We start from the raw sequence: 23,177 nt of genomic DNA on the forward strand, positions 1-23,177 counted from the left end.
TATATGCCAATCGAACTTAAACATACATATCACAAAAAGATTGTCATATTCCCAATATAGAAAACAATTCAGTTTATTTGCAGACACATGATCAATTTGTTTCAGTGAACGTTTATTTCCGTCTTTACTTTCACAGAATGCACTGCGTTATGCACATTCATGGTCCTGATCACTATCAAACACAAGCGCAACGTTGCGACCTCTTCCCTTCCCCCTTGGCCTCGATCCCTCTCCATGACTGGTGGGAGAGGCTGGGGGTCAAACGGCTGAAACAAAGGGGGAAAAAAATCCATTGGTGAATTTTTAAAAGATGCAAGCGGCATGCACACATTGGAATTTAAAACAATCGCCGGCGCACCGATTACACCGAAGAGGAAAAAAAAAAAAAAAAAGGAAGACGAAGAAAAGCAACAACAACGCTGCCATCTTTTGGACATGACTGGTGCTGCAACAATGCTGCCCATCTGCTTGCTACATTAATGCACTGCTTTCTACAACATGACAACGTTTACGGTATGAATTCCTATAGCAGAGTATAAAAATACACAATGAACATTTGAAATTACAAAACGCTAACTTGAAAAACAAAGAAGCCATAACTAAACTTTGCTTTAGCCAAGCATACAATCATATTTGCTGGCGGTGGTTGGAAAAGACCAATGAAGTACAGTAAATTCCCTCAGTCTGGATATTGTAGATAGAACAATCATGTAAGAATACACCTAAAAGCAACTTTAAATCTATGTGGTTATTTTTCTCATATAAACACAAGATGAGTAAGAGAATTGTCCATCTGTAATTAGAGGGAACGATAGAGCGAGAGACTGACCAAATGGTGTTACATGCTGCAGGATAGAAGAATATGGCACTGGAATGTGCATGTGGCCTTGTTTTTAAAGTGCATTTCTGGACATGGTAGTAGATTAGTTAATGGCCTTCTTGCACCACAGATACACAACGTCGCTCACAAGAGAGCTGGAGGTGCTCCCATACAGGTAAAGCCTCACTCGGCTGCATGCTAATGCAAGTCGACCATTTAATTTCAAATCTATTCACTTCATATTAAGCCTGCTGAATTTTTAGTTGCAGAGTGTGAGTTGTAAACACCTGGCGCATGAGTGCACAACCCAGTGCTTTAATGGTTTAGTATGTGTGCCGACGGCAGGCAGAGCCCTGAACATCACCCAAGAGCCAGAGCCCGTACAGGAGTAGGCAGGGAGAGGGGAAGAGATGCACCTTAGGAAGGAGAGAGAGCAGAAAACAGAGGAAAGGGGAACCACATCAGAGAGAGAGAGAGGCTGAATCAAAATGTCCGGTCTTCCCTGCACTTGCAGAATGGCGGACTTGTCGGGTGCACTCCCATGACGTGCCCAAGGGCGGCCTGTAGCGTAGTGGTTAAAGTACATAAATGGGACCCGCAAGGTCGGTGGTTCGGCCCTTAACCCTGCATTGCTCCAGGGGAGGATTGTCTCCTGCTTAGTCTAATCAACTGTATGTCGCTTTGGATAAGGGCGTCTGCCAAATTCAAAATTCATTAAGTCCGCAAGGGGGCTCATGCAGAGAGTCTGCTTGGGTGCAGACTTCACTGGACTTTGCCAGTGGGACTACACAAAACTAAAGCAAATAAGACATCAAGGAAGCAATGCCATGAAAAGCTCAAATAATAATAGAAGCATGGAATAGAGAATTCATATCACCTAAATGTATGCTTATTTGCAGACATTAATTTATCCATTTTGTTATGTGCAACTTATAAGGGGATTATCGATGAGTCCAGTCTCATTAGTGCATTTACCCTGGCAGACCTGCGCATGTCCGGACTTCGCGCGATGACGCAGAAGAACTTCACTCAACGTCACGGTACGCAAGACCGGAGTGCGGCCAGGCCTGCTAGTGCAGAGGGCGGACATTTGGATTCAGCCGGGGGGGATGACTCAGAGCTAGAAGAACAACACCCGGTCTTTACAGGTGGCGCTGGAAAAGGCCGCGAGGATGGAGGCGAAGACGAGGTCGGGGGACTGGGCGGCGTCGATGGCGTGGTGCAGCCCGCGGGTGCTGTAGTACTGCACCAGTGGGGAGGTCTGCCGGTGGTACGACTCCAGCCGCGAGCGCAGGGCCGTCACGTTGTCATCGCTGCGGCGGGACAGGGGCTCGCCGGTCACCTGGGCAACGGTGGCCAGAAACACAGCCTTAATCTCCAAATACAGAGCGCATCAACGGCAACTCCCAAACAATACAAACATCCGTTCTTCAAACAGATTAAAAAGAGGAGTGAGCTAAGAGAGGAAGATCTGCTGGAAGATCTAAACAGCATTTGGGCTTATACAGCGCTATTTAAATCTATCAAATGGTATATCGCAAGTAGCCAAAGCATTCATCTACATTTTAGCAATATGGTGAATAAATGGTATAACAAAAAGACTATGTATATAGCACTTCCAAACATTCCACAGTACTTTTCAGCAAAGAACAAAAATGAAATGGAGCCAATAGGACAACAAACACCAAAAAAAGCTCTAGACTGTTATAACAGGATTGATTAACCGATTTCATGCTTACTGCAGCTGCTCAACAGGAACTGCCTACAGGGCCAGTTTTATCAATGGAGCCTGTTCCTACTATCGCTTGATCTCAGGCACAACTCCACTGAAGATGTTGATTACAGAAGCATGATTTCAGCTACTTTTCAGGAACACAATCAGCTGCAAGCTAAACTTTCAGTCGGGGCCCTCCATGTGTGGCTGTTACTGTACACCTGGCCCACAATTCTGACCAAAAAAGGAATAAGAATGAGTGTGTGCTCATACTCACACTGCAGCAGAGATGTGGGGAAACAGGAAGGGGAAATTAACACACACCAAGTTCTGCATTCAAGTGTAGGATGTAGAGGAAAAAATAAAAATAAAAAAAGAATAGCAGAGCTTGCTCAAGCCCGTCCCCTTTCCACTGCAGTCGAACAGCACTGTGGAAACCCACCCACCCCACACAACAATGCCATCACTGTGCCTCAAAGCCAGGTACGAAACATGAGCTCATTACCAGAGCAGCAGGCATCCAGGCAGGGGGAATACTAGTCAGTAGGAAAGGCTTACAATTCAGAAACACACACACACACACGACACGCCTTTACACACATCTGAATAATCCTCCGTCACTTACATCATCCTTCATGGGCTCTTTCGGGGGATTAAATTCCTCATGGTAGGAGCGCCCGCTGGGCTGGTGAATAAGTCTTAAGAGCAGTAGGAGAGGGGAAATGCAAGTTAGCATCAGGTCAAAGGTCAAATCCAAGAAGAGACCCATTACACACCTGCACCCACCAGGAGCCCACAACTGCCCTCCCAACTTTCTTGTAAATAGACCCCCCCCCACACCCCCATCCCCTACCACACACACTCCTCACACCCCTTCCGCACCTGCCACAGATTCTGCGCACCAGCAGGGAGTCCTCCACGCTGAACTCGATGACGGAGTCCAGCTTCTCAGCGCGATTGTCCAGCAGACCATCCAGCTGAGGAAGGGAGCAAGGAATGGGAGAGACTCAGAATAAGCAGGAATCATTCAGCAGTGCATAGCACGCTCATTACATGGTACCCACAAGCCTCGACTCGTGATGGAATGCCTAAGACACCCCAGAATCTTTGGCTGTTATCCCACAGCTCACCATCTCAGCCTGTTTCACAGTACGGGGGAAGCCATCCAACAGGAAGCCGTTCTTACAGGGAGGAGTGTCCAGGTTCTTCTCAATGAGCTCCACGACCATCTCGTCACTCACCTACAAAGGGAGAGACAGACTGCCATGAGGGATCAGCAGGCCAGGACAAGCACAGACAGACTGACACACAAATACAAATGAAGGCAAATGCCGGAACAATTGACACCAACTGGCTGACCAGTACAGTGAAATGGATGGCATACAGTCAGGTCCATAAATATTGGGACATCGACACAATTCTCATCTTTTTGGCTTTATACACCACCACAATGAATTTGAAATGAAACGAACAAGATGTGCTTTAACTGCAGACTTTCAGCTTTAATTTGAGTATTTACATCCAAATCAGGTGAACGGTGTCGGAATTACAACAGTTTGTATATGTGCCTCCCATTTTTTAAGGGTCCAAAAGTAATGGGACAATTGGCTGCTCAGCTGTTCCATGGCCAGGTGTGTGTTATTCCCTCATCTCATTTACAAGGAGCAGATAAAAGGTCTAGAGTTCATTTCAAGTGTGCTATTTGCATTTGGAATCTGTTGCTGTCAACTCTCAATATGAGATCCAAAGAGCTGTCACTATCAGTGAAGCAAGCCATCATTAGGCTGAAAAATCAAAACAAACCCATCAGAGAGATAGCAAAAACATTAGGTGTGGCCAAATCAACTGTTTGGAACATTCTTAAAAAGAAAGAACGCACCGGTGAGCTCAGCAACACCAAAAGACCCGGAAGACCACGGAAAACAACTGTGGTGGATGACAGAAGAATTCTTTCCCTGGTGAAGAAAAACCCCTTCACAACAGTTGGCCAGATCAAGAACACTCTCCAGGAGGTAGGTGTATGTGTGTCAAAGTCAACAATCAAGAGAAGACTTCACCAGGGTGAATACAGCGGGTTCACCACAAGATGTAAACCATTGGTGAGCCTCAAAAACAGGAAGACCAGAGTTTGCCAAACAACATCTAAAAAAGCCTTTACAGTTCTGGAACAACATCCTATGGACAGATGGGACAAAGATCAACTTGTACCAGAATGATGGGAAGAGAAGAGTATGGAGAAGGAAAGGAACTGCTCATGATCCAAAACATACCACCTCATCAGTGAAGCATGGTGGTGGTAGTGTCATGGCGTGGGCATGTATGGCTGCCAATGGAACTGGTTCCCTTGTATTTATTGATGATGTGACTGCTGACAAAAGCAGCAGAATGAATTCTGAAGTGTTTCGGGCAATATTATCTGCTCATATTCAGCCAAATGCTTCAGAACTTATTGGACGGCGCTTCACAGTGCAGATGGACAATGACCCGAAGCATACTGCGAAAGCAACCAAAGAGTTTTTTAAGGCAAAGAACTGGAATGTTATGCAATGGCCAAGTCAATCACCTGACCTGAATCCGATTGAACATGCATTTCACTTGCTGAAGACAAAACTGAAGGGAAACTGCCCCAAGAACAAGCAGGAACTGAAGACAGTTGCAGTAGAGGCCTGGCAGAGCATCACCAGGGATGAAACCCAGCGTCTGGTGATGTCTATGCGTTCCAGACTTCAGGCTGTAATTGACTGCAAAGGATGTGCAACCAAGTATTAAAAAGTGAAAGTTTGATTTATGATTGTTAGTTTGTCCCATTACTTTTGGTCCCTTAAAAAGTGGGAGGCACATATACAAGCTGTTGTATTTCCTACACCTTTCACCTGATTTGGAGGTAAATACCCTCAAATTAAAGCTGAAAGTCTGCAGTTAAAGCACATCTTGTTCATTTAATTTCAAATCCATTGTGGTGGTGTATAGAGCCAAATAGATGAGAATTGTGTCGATGTCCCAATATTTATGGACCTGACTGTATTTATAGCCAACTGACAGCTAGAAGTTGGTCTGATGATGTAGTATTGAGAGAAGTACTACTACTGTAACCAGAAGGCTGAAAAGCCAGTTTTAACATGGGGGGCCTCTCACTGTTCCATTGAGCAAAATATTTTGGTATATAAATTCATATTTTAAAGGAATCACAATTTAAGTAATAATAAAATCTACAGTACCAGTTTTCCAGAGTCCATGGTCTCTTTGAGTCGTTGACCAAGCGCTGTGCCAGAAGCCACCATGGCCCTCAGCATGTCACCTGTTGCTAAGTGACACACACAGTACTTCTCCGCCAGGCGGGGTGCCTACCAAGAGAACACGGAGGCGTAAACAGCTGGACAATCACATTATGGACAAAGTAGGAGTAGGTACATGCTGATGAAAGCATGACTACGTACACGTGTCAAGTGAATGAAAGACAAAGAATGAATTTAAGCACATAGTTCAATATACCCATTTACCTGCCATTGGTTAAAAGAAACAGACCAATCAACAGAACTTTATACGCATGCGGTTCATGAAAACAACAGAAAACAAAGCAACAAAATTGTGTGTGCTGTGTTCTAATTATATTCAGAGGCAATAGCAATAAATCCCCCCCAATAAAGCAAAACAATTTGCTTCAGAGAATCATTTTAACTATTTTTCACAATAAGGTAAGCAGTGAAAACTTTCATAGCAGCATGGTGCATAAACTACAGTGAATGATCAACCATGCACACAAGTGAGCCGTCATGCATTGAGCAACCCAAACTGGTTTAAAAGCAGTCGAATACCCACAAAATATTAATCAGTATGAAAACCATCATAATGGGGAAAAAATGTGATCTAAGTGACTTTGACCGGAATGATTGTTGGTGGTAGACAGGGTGGGTTGAGTATCTCAGAAACTGATCTCCTGGGAATTTCTCACACACTTGACTCGAGTTGGAAAAGAACATTTCAGAACCCTTTGAGTAATTATTATTTTTCTTTGACAGTATTCGCCATAGAAAACATCTGCTTGATGGATTCATGGAATTTCCATTTGTCAATCTTGTCAAAGGACAAAAATGTGCTCAGACTTGCTATAGTACTTCAATCTGAGTTGAGGCGATCTTTAGGTCCTGATATAAAGACATTGTGTTGCCGTATAGATTACGCTAACTATAACACACACTAACATAGATAAGAAACTTCACACCCCCCCCCCCACAAAAAAAAAAAAAAGTTTTATCGGTTTTAACCTTTAACCTAGCAACTCTGGCCATTTACTTTTCTTTAAACATACACGAAGGTAACACTTGCACGGCATATTACCGGTTACACACAAGAACAATAAGGAATATTCAGCTTTGGTGCAAGCTTTTATACATGATTCTGGCGAGAAACCGTGAGGTAGGTAAGTACATGCCATCACCCTCAATTGCGTGACTTTGGAACACCAACTTGATGGGGTAGACCGCCTCACACAGCCAGTATGGTAAGTTATCTGATGAGAAGCTAACGATCTGATCGGCTAGTGAGGGAACTAGCTGCTACCCGTCATCCATTCTTCATAACTGTCAGGCTTTCCGGGTTGGTTGACGGCAATTATGGCCTATGTGCACAAATCCTTTGGAACTATATAGCAACATTCAAATATCCAGTATTGTGCGAAGTATGAGCCTGTACAATAGTTGCGAGCAAGCTGTGAGTCAAGTCGGCCATGCGGTTACAAACTCTTCAGAGCAGACAGCTATGTAGCATTTTTTCAACATCTTACCTGCGTCCCTTTCCCTGCGCCCGGGGGTCCGAGCAGAATAGCCCGGATTCCCTTCTTCACATCAGAAACGGTCTCGTTTAGCTGTGTGCTGGGGGCCATGTTCACAGTCAGAATTAAAGAGACTCAAACTTCTCACTGCTCTGCAGCCCAGTCTCAGCTCGCCACCTCGGCTATTATCAAGCAACGCCTCCTCTTCTGCCATCAACGTCAACGTCAACCTCCGCCCTTGTACAATGAATGCCGCCTTCCCATTCGCTCTTGTGCTTGCAACTTATAACTCTATCAATTTCAATTGGTCTGTGAAATATGCTTCGGGAAGCCCATCCGGTTTTCTTGAACTTTTCATTGGACAACGCGAAGTATTTGCAGATCATCTTCCGGGACCACCAACGTTCTGAATGTAGCCTACTTTATTCATTATAGATAATTACATAGATTATCAAAGTGCGTTGTGCGAAACTGGAAGAAACCAAAGTAAATAGTTAAGAGCCCTTTAAGCCATACACCCCAGTAATACACTATAGGGGCAACACGACAAGCAAACCTAGTTAAAGTTAATTAAGTTAAAGTCTGTGCGAGTTGTGGTTGCGTCAAAGGGATCAGGGAATTTCGCTCTTAGAAAAATGTAGCACAGTAATCACGGGTGTATAATTATTTACAAATACAATATTTTGCTTAATCCATTAGGCTACTTCAGATTCAATAGCTGTCACTGAGTCTGCCATGTGTCAATATGTGCTCCCATTTAAGCACTTCACTCTCCCCGTTTAATTATACCATTAATAAAATCAACATTCCACAAGGATGTATTATTTGTAGTTTCAGAAAATGTAGAATGAATACCAAGTTATGTCGAATTAATTATTCACAGATGCAAGCGGGCCCTACAACACTGATCCCCAAGAACATGCGGATAACCATTTCATAATGCAAATCCGTTAAAACTGTTCAGCACCGATTCACTTAAAAGGGCTCTTATTTACATAACTGCTACTTAGCCTCATTCGGGAATTCACTGAACGCTAGGGCCGCGTCTGAATCAACCTACTCGCCTACATCTGAATATACAAGTTGCATAGTTTTAATGGTTGGGAAGTAAGCAGTTTAGGACATAGCCTCGTTCATTCTCATGGAATGGAGCTGGCATGTGTCTCAAGTTGATGACATCACTAACTTGGTAATGTTGGCCTAGTTGACACACGATGGGGTATGAAACTGTCTGCAAAGACTGGTCCAGCGTGTCATATTAAGCCAAAGCCGAAATGCTGAAAAAAGCCCCCAGGTGTAAAGCATCTTCACATGTTTGTAAAACATGCAAAATATTTTAAATATTCATTTCATATTTTAATATTGAAAAGTATTAAACCTTTTAATAATATTCATATCCAGTTACATTTATTCACCATGGTTCCAATGATTTACCAGTGAAGTTAGTTTCCACATAGTTCTGCCTGTTCATACAAAAGTGTAAAACCACTTCTTGGAAGCAATAAAGCTGGATGGGGTTGTTGAATTCACAACTACAATTTATGTAAATAAATCACAGAAGAGGCATATTTCCAGCACTGACTTTTATATATATATAAAAAAAAGAACAAAATACAAAAGATTCAGTCCCACCTGGCCAATTCCACCAGAATCTAAATGCCAAATGCATCTGTAATGTAAGTCCTTTGTATTCCCAGCATTACGGGCTAAATGAGACCAATTTACACAGCAAAATCTTACATTGGCTCATCACTCCACATGAATGACACACAACTGCCATCCATTACCCATTGAAAATACACACTCCCATTCAGGAAGAGAAGTCTATAGCACATGCAATTTTGTGGCCCTTTTACCAATACGGGGGTCCACGTTGTGAAAATCGTCATACACTGTTGTCAACAACCAGGAAGGTTCACAATCCATCAGGTTTGTACACAAGAATAACTGGTTATTTCTCACTATATGTGGTGTGCGCCCATCTACAAGGGGAGATTTTGGGATCCATAGTCCCAACGTTCCCAAGAACAAAGCGGATTCTGTCCAACTTGTGTGGGAAAATTCCTTAATGGAATATCAGCACTTAATGGTTCACAGTACTTCAAGACTGCCTCCAATGTAGTCCCAGCCACGTCAGTCTCAAGACAATCTTGGGGTTTTAAGGGAGCACATTTCAGAGGTTGAGTCTACCAATATCCATACTCTCAATACATTCAAAAACAGAATCAGAATGGGTGAACTAAGAAGACCTAGCCTGGTCAACAATGTTGGGTAGGGTTGTGCGTTCTGCCTGCTAACAATACATACTTGTATGCATGTGTGAGCTTCAGCATGGGTAACTGGCCTTTTCTCATTGAAAAAGAGCAGTTGAGTTTAAAGCAATCGCATATTTAAACCATTCAGTTTAAAGCCACTTTTAAATGTCACTCGATGCACAAAACAAAATGGGCGTCAAATCATTCAACTGGGGCGGGTTTCCATGGTAGTCTTGATCCCTTGTTGCTACTCTGCGCAGGAAGGCAGGGAGACGCACCCATCTCTCGATTGGTCGCCACTCCCACTGACGTCAGATTGTGATTGCATGCACACGCCCGTGTGTCTGTGTGTGAATTAATATTTGTATGAGTGTCAATGCACATCTCTACATCTGTTTAAAAAAAGGTCTCTCTCCCGCGTCACTCGGAGGTCTCTGCGTCCGAGGAGGGCGTCTGTGAGGACTCCACCTCCAGGTGCACCTCCCGCACGGTGAGGATGCGGGTGAGCATGGTCTCCATGGCGTTGTCCTCCAGCGGGACAGAGGAGTACCACATGGGGCTGTTGGGCACACAGGAGCGCTCCGGCTGCAGGTAGAACAGGTCTGTGCGCTGTTTCACTGAGTCCGAGCTGGAGGGGGGGGGGGGGCGCAATGATCAGTAATCACAGCACATATGCCTGCATTTAGTGTGTGTGTCTGTCTGTGTCTGTGTGTGCGTGTGGGTGTATGTATGTGTGAGGGTGTGGGTGGGTGTGTGTGTGCGTGCGTGTGTGTGTCTGTGTGTGTGTGTCTGTGTGTGTGTGTCTGTGTGTGTGTGTGTGTGTCTGTGTGTGTGTGTCTGTGTGTGTGTGTCTGTGTGTGTGTGTCTGTGTGTGTGTGTCTGTGTGTGTGTGTCTGTGTGTGTGTGTCTGTGTGTGTGTGTGTGTGTGTGTGTGTGTGTGGGTGTGGGTGTGTGTGTGTGTGTGTGTGAGAGAGAGAGGTACGGACATAAGAGGTGAATCTCACCACTTTGAAAGGTAGAACTCATAAAGTCTAACAGGACAGCGCAGGGGGTTTTCTTTATTCTCCGGCATCTCCAGCACATCCTCTTCTGGGTCGTCCTCCTTTTTCCTCTTCGCAGGCACCACCACCTTCTCTGCTGCTAGAGGAGACAGAGACTTAGCACAGACACACACATGCACAGTCATGGATACAGGCACAAACTCTCACACACACACACACACACACACACACACACACACACACACACACACACACACACAGTCAGGAACACAGGCACAACACACACACAGGCAGACAGACAGACAGGCACAGTCATGAATACAGGCACAAGCACACACACACACACACACACACACACACACACACACACACACACACAATCATGGATACAGGCACACACACACAGTCAGGAACACAGGCACAACACACAGGCACAGTCATGGACACAGGCACAAACATACACATGCGCTACTGGGAGAGGGCAGGCCATAATGTCTAGAATGGCAAAGCTACTAGCATCTGTGTGGCTTCCCCAAACATTAACACTGTAGACCAAGGAGCCCAGTAAGGATGTGCAACAATAGTTACTTCCATTCCTCCACACCAACTCAAACAGACATGAGAAGGGAAATCCCCGAGCAGACGGTGCTAGCAGGTACGCGCGTGGTTACCTGTGTCCGTGGGCTCCTTGGCAGCGGGGGGGTAGAAGCGCAGGAAGCTGACTTTGCTGTTGTCATTCAGGGTCTTGGTGCATCGCATCACATGGGCGAAGGACAGGCGGTGGTGCTGAGCCACGGTCTTCAGGCGGTACAGCTTGGTGCTGAAGAAGAGCAGCGTGTTGAGCAGCACGATGGGGGAGTAGGCCCCCAGCTGCTTACACTCCCACAGGTACTCCTCCTCCACACGGGAACACAGGTACCCTGGAGACCAGGCAGGCAGACATCAGGAGACGGACTACTGTACAGACAAGTAACTGACAGCACCAAACGTGTAGTGACCCCAAAAGTTTAAACCCCACCCACTTGCTCCTCCAGGCAGGCTCAAGCCAGGCAGACAAGACCAATCGAGCACAGAAAGGTATTTGAATCCAAAACAAATGCTATTTGAATCCAGGTCTGCTGTCCAGTGGAGTACTTCATTACATCGCAACATCTCTACAGCACATCTAGCTACCACTGAACACAATGACGGTTTCTCACCACTAGGCAGTACGGTGGGTTTCCACTCTTTGAGGAGTTTGGTGATCTCCGAGATGAACTTGCCGTAGTACACGTCAGTGAAAATGTTCTCCAGCCGGCTGTTCTCAAACAGGTGCTGGAGAGAGGAGAGGGACAGAGACGTGACCCTGACACACGCACACTGAAATGAACTCATTCACACTGTCACGGTGTGTGTGGCGTGGCGCGTACCTGCTGGATGCCCAGGCACAGGTAGAAGATGCTGTCGGGCGTGTAGGGCTCCCCGTTGGGCCGGCGCACCTCACTGATGAAGCGGCAGAGACCGTAGCTGAGCTCCGCTGTGCTGCACTGCAGCATGTCCTCCTTCAGTACAACAGGCCTCACTGAGAGAGAGGGAGGGAGAGGGAGGGAGGACAGAGAGAGGGAGGGAGAGGGAGGGAGGAAAGAGGACAGTGAGAGGGAGGGAGAGGAGAGAGGGAGAGAGAGAGAGAGAGAGAGAGAGCGAGAGAGAGAGAGGAAAGAGGAGAGAGGGAGGGAGGAAAGAGGAGAGAGGGAGGGAGGAAAGAGGAGAGAGGGAGGGAGGGAGGACAGAGAGAGGGAGGGAGAGAGGGAGGAGAGAGAGAGCAGTAGGAGAGAGAGAAAGTGGAAAGAGAGGAGAGAGAAGGAGAGAGAGAGGGAGGGAGGACAGAGAGGAGGGAGAGAGGAGAGAGGGAGGAGAGAGAGCAGATGGAGAGAGAGTGGAAAGAGAGGAGAGAGAGAAGGAGAGAGAGGGGATTGAGCAGTAGCATTACTAAAGCATTTGAGTGTATGAGTATGTAAATGAATGGGAGTGTGTGTATGCGTGTGTGTGTGTGTGTGTGTACGCATGTGTAAGACTCACTGCCGAATCGGGGGTTCTCCACGTGAGGCTGAGCGCTCCTCCACTGGACCCAGTGTTTCCAGGCGTTCACGCCGTATCGGTGGTGCAGCCTCAGACCAGCAGCAGGGGGCGCAGCATCTTGCGGCTGGGCTGCTGGCCCTGGCCCTGGCCCGGACCGCTTTCGACCCTACAGACACGCAGACACTGGGTGAGAGATCCTTTTGGGCTTGGGTACTGAGGAGGCGCGTGGGCATGGCGATGCTCGTACCCTCTTCCTGGGGGGGAAGCCGTCTCTCGCTCTCCTGCGGGCGCGTGGCCTCGAAGGCAACGTCGTCTCGCTCTCCTCTGCCGGGGCTGTCGACTGGTCAGACAACTCTGAATAAAAAAACGTTCCGTTTCAATCTCAGAGGGAAAGCACAGAGCAAAACACGATCACGACCGGCATTCATGGTGCATTACTAAGTACTGGATACCTATCCGTGGGCAAACGCTGTATCGGCTTTGCTCTGCGTCTGCAGTGCTTCAAGAGTATTACAACCCTTACACCCTTCAGCCTGTTTAGGCAGTTACATCAGTTCCTAACCGCTGAAGAAATAGATCAACATAATTGGCATGGTTTTTGAGAACAGAAGAGCGCTTTAGTCGACCTGAGCGTGAGTGTAAATTGAGGAAACATCAGCATGACTGTGCAAATGTGGTGTTAGCCTCAGTCTGAGTTACAGCAGCACAGGGGTGAGCGTGAAAGAATGATGACTATGGGGAAAAGCGTTGCTTCATGAAGTCCATAATTACTGGAACCCCCAACAGGAACCAATTATGGAATCCTGGAAACCAAATATTTCCATTCTTTCAAATCAGTGAGTGCCTGAGACACAAGCCCACACATTGGTCATCTCATGCACATCTTTTTCACCTCAAACTCAATTGTCTTCAGTGTATAGCAAAAAAGGAATTGACCTTGCCGTTCCAATACTTTCGGAGGGGACTGTAAAAGTCACAACTGACCAGGAGGTGAGAACTGTACTTGGAGGTAGGAGGGGTAATGAATACGATCCAGCTGTGGTGGACAGGGAAGCTCACCGATGGGGAAGTCGGCCTCCAGGTCGAGCTGGGGTGGGGGCGAGGGTGGGGCGGGTGCGGGGGCCACGTCCTGCTCAGAAGTGCGGCCGTGTTTGTGTGAGCTGGGCGTGGTGTCATTCTCACAGCTGTGGGGCGTCGACACGGCCTCTGACTCCAGGTCCCCACTGTAGGAGCTGCCCTGATCTGGGGGGCAGTCCAATTTTAATATTTAATCATTCAAACACCAAGTTCGACAATACATGAATCAAAAACTCATGTCACACAATAAGGTTAGATGAATTGGCATTAATGAATGTGGTTGTTGACATTGATTAATGATGTACAAACACATTAAGCACATTAATGCATCCCCTTTTTCAGGGTGCAAATTTTACGGGATATACCATTTTTTTGGGAAATCCACATACAAAAGAAATACGGTAACGTCAAAGGTACAGAGGAACCAGTTCTCACTAACGCCACCTGTAACCCCCTGCCCCCCGCCCTCCTCCTCCTCCACTCCCTGTGTACCTCCATGAGAGGGGGGCTTCTCCTTCTCCTCCTCCTCCTCGGCCAGTAGATCGGCCATGAGGATGAGGTCGGCCTCGTAGGGGTCGGAGGGGATCTTGTTCTTGATTTCCTGGATGGTCTCCACGATGCGCTCGGCGCTGTCCAGCGTGGTGGGCAGGAACATGGGCACCGGGACCTGGGGGGCACAGAGGAGGATCAGCCCAGCTGGAGGGAGAGGGCAGGACCCCGAGATCACACTGACAGCCACCCTCCCCAAAACCAAACATGGCCGTTGAATCATGACCAAGCAGAAGCACAATATAACCCTGCCAATTACTATGTATGAAGTTACTGTAATGAAGGGAAGAGTATTCTCTTCAAATATTTATTCAAATATATAGGGAAGAGTATATTAAAATATAATCTTCCCTTCAGTAACTATAGTGGTTCAGTGGCATGCAGCTGCATAATGCATACAAGGCCCCATCACACTGCAAATTATATGACTAACCATACCATGACCACCATGTCATTCCACAAACATGGCCAATTCCTGACTGCAAGACATGACCATGTGTTTAAAAAGCAATGTATCACTGGAATATGACATTTAAAATACAAAGGTGAAGTTAGGATCCCCAAAAGAGCCTTGTGTATTGTTTAAACTGTTCTGTATGGTTACAGCTGTGGTTAGGAGAGGCCAGTCCCAGAGTGTCTGGGTGAGGGTAGGGGTGAGAGGAGCAGGGTACCGGGATGGGCAGGCCCAGAGCAGAAGGGGTGTATTGGGAGTACAGGTGCATTGGCACGGGGATAAAGATGGGCACAGGAACGGGCAGCACCATGACCCTCGGGAAGTTCTCTTCTGCAGGAGAGACGGGAGAGCAGAAATGAGAGCAGATGGCAGCGGTGTGAGCATGATTCCAATCATCGGGGTGTGTGAGATAGTTTGCGTGTCTATCCATTGTACCCGTCTTGGTGTCTCAGTGCTCATCGCGTTTTACCCGTCTGCACATGTGTGTGTGTGTGTGTGTGTGTGTGTGTGTGTGTGTGTGCGTGCGTGCGCATCTGTGTCTCTGTGCTGTGCGTGTGTATGAATACAGGCGTGACGCACACGCCTTATCTGTCTGCATGTATATGTGTGCTTTACCTGTTGGTGTCTCTGTGCTGAGTGTGTGTGTGTGTGTGTTTCCGCGTACACGTGCATGCAATGCTTTACCTGTCGGTGTCTCTGTGCTCTGTGTGTGTGTGTACTGCGGGTGTATGTGTGTGTGTGTGTATAAATGTGTGCCTTACCGGTCTGCATGTATATGTATATGTATATGTATATGTGTGTGTGTGTGTGTGTGTGTGTGTGTGTCTTTTTACCCGTCTGTGTCTCTGTGCTCTGTGTGTGAGGCTTGCAGATGGTGCCCTTGTTCTGGCTCATGGGTTTACAGAGCAGAGCCTTGTTCTTCAGCACTCTGACGGGCGGGGCTGGGGGCAGCTTCAGGGCGTCTGTCTGGGTGCTGGCCTGTGAACAGCAGCTGACATATCACCACCACTGCACCTCCTCTGAGGAAAATGTGTTTGTGCTCATAAAATATGTTAATTCATGAAGTCGAACAGCGCTTTGTTGCAAAGAAAAATCAAATACAGATTCAACCAACAGCCCAATCACCTCCAAAACTGACCCAAAAAAGACAGGTAAAAAAAAAAAAAAAAAACTTACATGTTCAATGACCTTGGCAGGAGTCACAGGAACAGCTCCTGAGCAGCAGAAACAGTGGACCCACGTCACCAAATTTTTACATGTTATCAGTTCATACACAACCAACCTGCTGGAGCAACTGAGAGCAACTACCTTATTGACTCATTTCCAGTGCGCTCCCTGATAAGAGAGTTACTGATTAGGAGAAAAAGCAATGTTAACTAATCAGACAACTCACAGATACCAATACACTTTACGGATTGTGAGCACATAAAACAACAGGAAAAGATAAATCGTGAGCTTAAAGCTTCTCTGCAGCGAAAATGAGATACTCATGACAAGGTACAGTGAGAGGATAGCGGACGTGTGTATTGATCACCTTGAAGGGCAGTGTTAGCGTAGACGGTGGGCTGCCCAGTGGGGGCGCTGGCGAGAGAGACGACGTTGGCAATGACGGGAGTGGCCTCCTTGGACGCAAGGCTAGTAGGGACTGGGATATCGAGGCTGACTGTAGGAGGGGGGGCTGGGACAGGGGCAGGGGTAGGGGCAGAGGCAGGGGCAGGGGTAGGGGTAGGGGCAGGGGCAATAGGCACAGGTGCTGGAAAGAGAAGACAATGAGAGTACTTAAGACCAGCTGCCATGTCAAGCGCCGTGTGAACATGACCACAGAACTTTACACTGCAGTCACCATCATTAAAGATGACCATTGTGGTTTATTATCTATAGTTGTTTAAGACAGAGGCAGAAAGTATAAACAATACAATGAATGGGAGATAAGAAACCGCAGCGATCTAAATGGGACCACAGACACAGACAGAGACAGACACACAGACACCACTGCAAAGTGAAAGGTCAAACTGATGATACCACCTCAACCTTTCAGTCCAAAGCCCAAGATGAAGTGGCTCCACCCAAATCCAAAGGGGTTTCAGCTTTGGTTGAGAAAGTTGAGAATTTATCACGGTTTTAATATGGGCTCAAAACAATAGTATAGCAGTCATTTTGATTGGCTGAAGAGGTATCAGGTCTTGGGACTGAAGGGGTTGACTGAGGGCGGTTATTTGGAGAGGCTGTGAAACAGAATGACGGTGGTGGCAGTGCAGGCTGCTACCTGGTGTGGCAGAGCCCTGTGGAGCCGTGGCGCTGGGCAGGGCTTTGGCCCACGGGCTGTAGCTGCTCTGCTGGCTGCAGAACTGGAGCAGGCAGTGGAGGTTGCAGAAGTGCTTCATGGCGCCCAGCCACCAGAGCGACTCGATCAGCTTCCCCTGCCGCTTGCAGGCGTCGCACTTCGACATCTGAGGGGGGCGGGCAGCAGAGAGGCATCGTGTCACACTTACACACAGCACTTCCAGCCTCCGCCCTCAACAAACTCAGCTTTCTGAACAAACAACCGCAGATTCGTGAAATCACTCAGATCGGGCCATTCCAAAGTGTTACGAAGGTGCCCGCGCCCCTGTTGACACACTGCGCAAATATCAGAACAGTCAATCACGTTGCCCCACTGTCTTGACAGAGAACATTTCTGCTTCCAAAATGACCCACATTTGGGGATATTGAGGCAGCTATTCATGCCTATTATTTGAACTGCTATTTTTTGGAGCGGTTCGTAAAACAATTTCCCACCTGACCTGATGTAACAGAGGGCTGACCACAGGAGGCAGAGGTGGAATTTGGCAGGGCAGGATGAAGGACTTTTCAAAAAACATACATCATCGCTCTTTGCAAACATTTTGTGGCCGTTTAAGATGCCAAAACCAGGAAGAGAATGCTGATGCATTTGGACCTTTTGAAAAAGTGACCACCTGCCATGTAAACAAATTGGAGCCGTATCCGTGTCTGGGCTGTCCATCTCCAGCCAGTTATTACCACTACACTATAACAGCCTGTGAGAAGATGCAGACCAGGCTTGGAGAAGGCGCTTTCCCACACCCTGTTCCCCAGCACAGCACCGGGAGTGGTGTAAGGCTCTCCCACACCACTGCAGCTGCAGACAGGGTCCTGTTTGTGGTGTGTGGGGCTCTCACCTGGCAGAAGAGCACGGTGTAGTGGGACATGCACTGGTCGCCGCAGAACTCCTCCAGCTTGCCGCCGAAGTGGTTCTGGACGAGCCGAGGAGACGTGTTGCTGCAGTAGGCGCAGTTCCGGCAGTGGTTGTTCCCCCAGCGCTTTGCCAGGTCGTGCTTGTACAGCAGCTTACAGCCTGAGGCACGGCAGAGAGACACCGAGACGAAAACACAGAGGTCTACTACATCAAATGCATTGAATACGTGACTGCTGTGCCTACTGTGGAAGAATTCACCAAAGAATGCACAGTCGACAGATACTGTAGGATCGCTGTTCACAGTCAAACAAGAATGCATCTCCATTTCGACATCCCAGGAGCAGTCTCCAATTCTCTTGCCTTTGAGGGTGTACGGATGAAACGCATGAGCACTGGGACTCACTGGCACAAACATTTTACAGTTGCATGAGGGCTAACACAATGAAAACGAAGAAATATGTAAGTTAATGCTACTGCTAGTACTGTAATCTTCAAGCCTAAAAACTGAGAGCCAGGGTTTGAGAAAAGATTTCTGGGGGAAGTTCTTTGAAAACTAAGCAGCCAAGCATAAAAAAACATATCTTCCACAGACACCATTTCATCTGTCCTGTATCTGGAGACCAAGAGATGAAATAAAATAAAACAAAAAGATGATTCACTATATGGGTGAAAGGGGGAGAAACCGACCTTCACTGCAGAAGGAGCAATCCTGCTTGTTGATCTTTCTGACCTCTTTGACCACCTTGTCAATCTTGCAGTACTCGCAGCGAGCCATGACAACGTTGACCTTCTTAAACTCCTCAGAGCAGGTCTTCCCACAAAACTGAACCATCTGACCCTGCGGAGGGAGCCATCTCAAAGTCAAAAACTCAAACAGTTCCTGCCCATTCAAACCTGAGCCACCCCAACTTTTCACCAGGTGCCATTTCTATTTGCTATGGCTAGCAAGCACGAGTCAAAGAGAATGACTCTTTACTGTATTATACATTCCAGAAAAATTAGGACCCATATCCTGGGGAAATGGCTGAAAGATTAACCAGGGAATGTTTCCTGCTGCACATGGCTAGCACGTTACGGTGTGTGTGTGTGCATGAGCGTCAGAAACAGATGGCTGTACCTTGAACTCAAAAAGCTCAGGTTTGGAGGCAAAGAGACGGTAGCAGTGCTTGCAGGTGAGTCGGATTTGCCCCCTGACGATGGGCTGTGCTGGAACAGGGGCAGGCGAAGCGGAGGTGACGGGCGAATCGGACGAGGCGGTGGTGGTGACCGCAGGTTGGGTCACAGCCGCTGCGGTGGGCACGGCAGACGAGGGGATGACACTGAGCTGGCTCGGAGAGGTGGCCTTGTTGAACGCAGTCTGTTGGGGGAAAAAGATGACAGCTGAATTACCGCCTTGAATTATAACCCGGTAGAAGCAAACTAAGAAAGCTACTTTGTATATTCAGCCACAAATTATAAAGCACCCCATCGAATATTAGATAAATTATAGCGTAAATTGCTCAGCAGACCCCAATTTGCTGGGCAGAACTCAGAGGTCAATGCACATTTTACACATCTCGCTAATTCGCTATTTATTATGCAGCCAGCATTAATATATACTTTGGGTCAAAGGCGCGGGAATTGTAGTGGAGGAGGAAACTCTGGGGATTTTCAAGACCAGGTGCGTTATGGTGATGAGACTATCAAGCTTTTATGTAAACTACATTACATTACATTAATGGCATTTGGCAGACGCTCTTATCCAGAGCGACGTACAGTTGTTTAGACTAAGCAGGAGACAATCCTCCGCTGGAGCAATGCAGGGTTAAGGGCCTTGCTCAAGGGCCCAACGTGCGGATCTTATTGTGGCTACACCGGGGATCGAACCAGCGACCTTTCGGGTCCCAGTCATGTGCCTTAACCACTACACTACAGGCCGCCCTAACTAAGCATTAGATACACTTTAGTGGTAGGAAAAGGAGAGCATTGCTGGGCAGAATTTGTTATGCTATTTGAACCAACAAACTTTGGGCAACTACTGAAGTTACTTGCAAACCACACCACACAGACGCCCAATAGCCGGGGCGAAACGGACCGAGGGGCCGGATGGAAGGGAGGCACACCTGGAAGCTGATCACGCAGGCGTAGGAGCAGAAGTTGCGCATGGTCCCGTCAGACATGGCCAGGTGGAACTGCGGCACCGCTGCAACCTTGCACTGGTTGCATGGCAACACTGTGCCTGCAGTGACACACAGGCCAGGCAGACGGTGTGAGGTGTGTGCAGGAGGGCGAGCTTGTATGGGAACACAGTGGGTGTCAAATTACATTTTTAAACTATTGAGAATTCAGGAAAGTACTGGAAACACGTTAAAAGTACTGACATGTATTTGAGAATGAGAAATACCAAAGACATACAAAGTATACAAATTCTGGAACGAATATGAAATGGTGCTAAGAAAATGAAAAGGAAATGAAAATGAAAATCTGCTTAGATGCGCATTCTAGTGAAACGAAACATGTGCATCTGTATTTAAACTGAAAGATTCATATAAATGTTTAAAACATTTAGTTATTGTAAAAATATGAATACGAATAGAATTCCCTAGAAGTGAGCAAAGGTTGCGACAAGGAGCAAAACTACATAAAAAAACAATACTTAATTTCTCACTATGAAACTGGCTTTGCAAAAAGCTTTAATAAAATAAACAGATTTGAAAAATATATCAAATGGATCAAAGTTGATCTGAAATGTATTCCTTCCATTTCTTGTTTTTTTTAAAGGTCACAAAACAACAAGAGTGTGCATGCACAAGCAGAGGAGAAAGCGAGTGTCTCCGTGAGAAGGCCAAGAAGGTCCGGAAGGTCTGGAGTACCTGAGGAGCTGGTGGTCTGCACTTTGTGAGCAGTCACACAGCTGGAGTGGCAGAAGAGCTCCGTCTTGCCGTGAGAGGTGACGTGCTCCACCATCTCAGCCGAGGAGCGCAGCGTACGACACATCGCACAGGGAGTCACCTTAACGCTCTTCTGCGGGAGGGAGAAACCACACATTTCAACAATACAACCTTTTTGACGTTTTTTGAGCTTTTTTCACTCCAGTGTGAAATGAGTCCACAGTGAATTTCACACAAAGGCAAGGTCACAGATATCAGATGGTTTTACAAAGTACACAGCCAGAAAAGAACCCGTCTACATTTTCAATCAATACATTAGTGAATCTTTCATCCAGTTCCCCTGAAGTGATTTACATGCTGAGCAAGTGCCACATGACTGGCAAATTTGAAATGAGTTTAATATTTTATATCGAGAAGCAATTATATTCCAGAGACTGAAGGAGCTAGTCGTAGGTTGTTTTATGTTTTATGCCTTTGGCTACCTTTAATACGAGACCAAACCAAAGGACACACAAGGTCTCCACCCGGGTAACGTCAACAGTGACTCGCCTAAAATGAAGAGCTGGAGGGCACAGAACTTAATGACCTTAATGAACAGCAGAAGCAGAGAGCACAGTGTCCACAACTGGTTCCTCTGTGATGAGAGGTCAGCTCAGGTGGGAGATTCCTTCAGCAGAAATCACACCGAGGTGTGGCTGTGAGGGAATATTCTGGTGGGGGCCCACAGACGGTTCCGCCTCTCACCATTTTGTAAGCGGTGACGCAGCTGGGGCTGCACAGCTTCTTGTTGGCGCCCTCTATCTGCAGCATGTGGCACATGCCGTGGCCGCTGTAGCAGTAGCCGCCGCAGTTCTCGCAGCAGTTCATGGTCAGGTTGTTGGAGAAGCGGAAACGGGTGAAGCAGGAGTCGCTGCAGAGCTTGTGCACGGTTCCCTGGTAGTTCACCTCGTGCCGAATCTGAAGGGTGGAAGAAGAGAGGAATGCTTTTCTGTCTCACTTATCGACCTCCCTGAGGAAGCCCAAGAGCAGAGCGCTACTGTTTTCACATCACAAAGGGTAGTTTGGTTGCCAAATTACAACTCAGGGAAAGCATCTGGCTGGATGAAGAAAGCCTGTATTGTATTTTATGCCCTTTTGTCAAATTCTAAACATTATCACAGGGTTTTAAATTACAAACATTTTAAATTACAAACTTCCGAGATGCTGTACTGACATCAGACTGGAGAGAGGGGGCTTCCCTGATACAGAAACCAAATACTTCCATAACCAAGCCTGGTCCCCCCTCTCTTGCATGCACAGCACCTTTCCCAACCAATCCTAGCGATGCTTACAACAGCCATGTTGTTGCACACGCTGCACTTGATGGTCACTCCCTCGGAGGACAGCGTGGAGACAGCTGTCTTCCTCTTAAAGTCAAAGGAGGACAGGCAGGACTGGCTGCAGAAGTCCTTGACGGTCCCGGCCATGTCTACAGGAGCGATGATCACATCCTTTGGGTGCTCAATGTCCCTGTGCAGGGAGTGGGAGAGAAGAACAGAGAAGTGAGGTGCAGGCTACAGGTTATAAGACAAGAAAGCCAAGCGACACAGGGCCAGAGCAAATTTAGCCACCGCAATAAGAAGGGCAGACAATTCACCATGCAGGCTTCACCCGGAAGTTCTGAAAGAATATTATTTTTAATGATTATTTTTAATGCTCGTCTCAGCATTAATTTTCATATTTCAGTTCTGTGGCTGTATACACACAGTTCCACTCTGCCTTAAAAAATATATATAATCAACTTAGAAAAGCAGTGTAGGTGACGGAACTGTCCCTACTAAATCTGAGGCAGGTAAAGGACGCAGGACATCACTTAAGTTTAAGGGACTCCTCCCAAGGAGAGAGACGAGACTCAAGTTGGGCTTAAGGTGAAATGGGACAGACTGACACTTACTTCTGGCAGTAGTGGCAGCTCTTCTTCAGCACGCTCTTTATGGTGGGCAGAGTGTAGCTTGTGAGGCAGATGGTGGAGCAGAAGAGCTGCGAGGAGCCTTTGCGCTGGTAGGCCGTCTGCCCCTTCAGAAGGACCTTCTTACAGCCCGAACAGGACACCCGCACCGAGCTGAGAGGACCCAGGGGGGGCAGAGGGGATGGTGCAGGGGCTGGGGCTGGGGCTGGGGATGGGGATGGGGATGGGGATGGGACAGGGGCTGGGACAGGGACAGCGGCTGGGACAGGGACAGCGGCTGGGACAGGGACAGCGGCTGGGACAGGGACAGCGGCTGGGACAGGGGCCAGAGGCGTGCTCAAACTGACCGTCTTAGAGGGAGCTGCCGCCCCCTTCACAGGCTGGGCAGCTGACGATGGAGCTGAAATAAAGGGGGAAGAGAGACGTCAATGGAAGCGTGGGATGGAGATGAGGGAGGGGAAGAA

General features: G+C 47.4%; 2 protein-coding genes across 16 annotated transcripts in view; both read right to left on the minus strand.

Moving 5' to 3' along the window:
• Positions 1 to 57: 57 nt before the first annotated feature.
• ak2 (adenylate kinase 2) lies at positions 58 to 7,559 on the minus strand. Its single transcript, XM_061254742.1, has 7 exons — positions 7,318 to 7,559; positions 5,753 to 5,878; positions 3,665 to 3,775; positions 3,417 to 3,511; positions 3,160 to 3,232; positions 1,967 to 2,162; positions 58 to 266 (listed from the first exon to the last, which is right to left on the minus strand). Exons 1-7 carry the CDS (start codon positions 7,414 to 7,416, stop codon positions 259 to 261), a joined length of 708 nt encoding a protein of 235 aa, XP_061110726.1. The 5' UTR covers positions 7,417 to 7,559; the 3' UTR covers positions 58 to 258.
• A 1,314-nt stretch (positions 7,560 to 8,873) lies between these two features.
• Positions 8,874 to 23,177, minus strand: part of zmym4.1 (zinc finger MYM-type containing 4, tandem duplicate 1) — a 30,898-nt gene continuing 16,594 nt past the window's right edge. For 12 of the 15 annotated variants that reach the window (XM_061254728.1, XM_061254727.1, XM_061254725.1 and 9 more), the window contains 22 exons: positions 22,699 to 23,113; positions 22,097 to 22,274; positions 21,510 to 21,722; positions 20,748 to 20,898; positions 19,998 to 20,167; positions 19,013 to 19,252; positions 18,583 to 18,733; positions 17,879 to 18,054; positions 16,966 to 17,149; positions 16,234 to 16,452; positions 15,876 to 15,913; positions 15,533 to 15,677; positions 14,917 to 15,029; positions 14,189 to 14,363; positions 13,679 to 13,861; positions 12,867 to 12,973; positions 12,620 to 12,785; positions 11,971 to 12,122; positions 11,761 to 11,875; positions 11,233 to 11,481; positions 10,565 to 10,700; positions 8,874 to 10,188 (listed from right to left, as the gene is read on the minus strand). In XM_061254728.1, the coding sequence (XP_061110712.1) occupies positions 9,981 to 10,188; positions 10,565 to 10,700; positions 11,233 to 11,481; positions 11,761 to 11,875; positions 11,971 to 12,122; positions 12,620 to 12,785; positions 12,867 to 12,973; positions 13,679 to 13,861; positions 14,189 to 14,363; positions 14,917 to 15,029; positions 15,533 to 15,677; positions 15,876 to 15,913; positions 16,234 to 16,452; positions 16,966 to 17,149; positions 17,879 to 18,054; positions 18,583 to 18,733; positions 19,013 to 19,252; positions 19,998 to 20,167; positions 20,748 to 20,898; positions 21,510 to 21,722; positions 22,097 to 22,274; positions 22,699 to 23,113 (3,884 nt within the window). In that variant the 3' untranslated portion in view covers positions 8,874 to 9,980. The remainder of the gene's footprint in view (positions 10,189 to 10,564; positions 10,701 to 11,232; positions 11,482 to 11,760; positions 11,876 to 11,970; positions 12,123 to 12,619; positions 12,786 to 12,866; positions 12,974 to 13,678; positions 13,862 to 14,188; positions 14,364 to 14,916; positions 15,030 to 15,532; positions 15,678 to 15,875; positions 15,914 to 16,233; positions 16,453 to 16,965; positions 17,150 to 17,878; positions 18,055 to 18,582; positions 18,734 to 19,012; positions 19,253 to 19,997; positions 20,168 to 20,747; positions 20,899 to 21,509; positions 21,723 to 22,096; positions 22,275 to 22,698; positions 23,114 to 23,177) is intronic. The other 3 variants (XM_061254726.1, XM_061254723.1, XM_061254737.1) reach the window with 3 other exon arrangements.

The sequence above is a fragment of the Conger conger genome, chromosome 9 (genome assembly GCF_963514075.1).
Source record: "Conger conger chromosome 9, fConCon1.1, whole genome shotgun sequence".
NCBI lineage: Eukaryota > Metazoa > Chordata > Actinopteri > Anguilliformes > Congridae > Conger > Conger conger.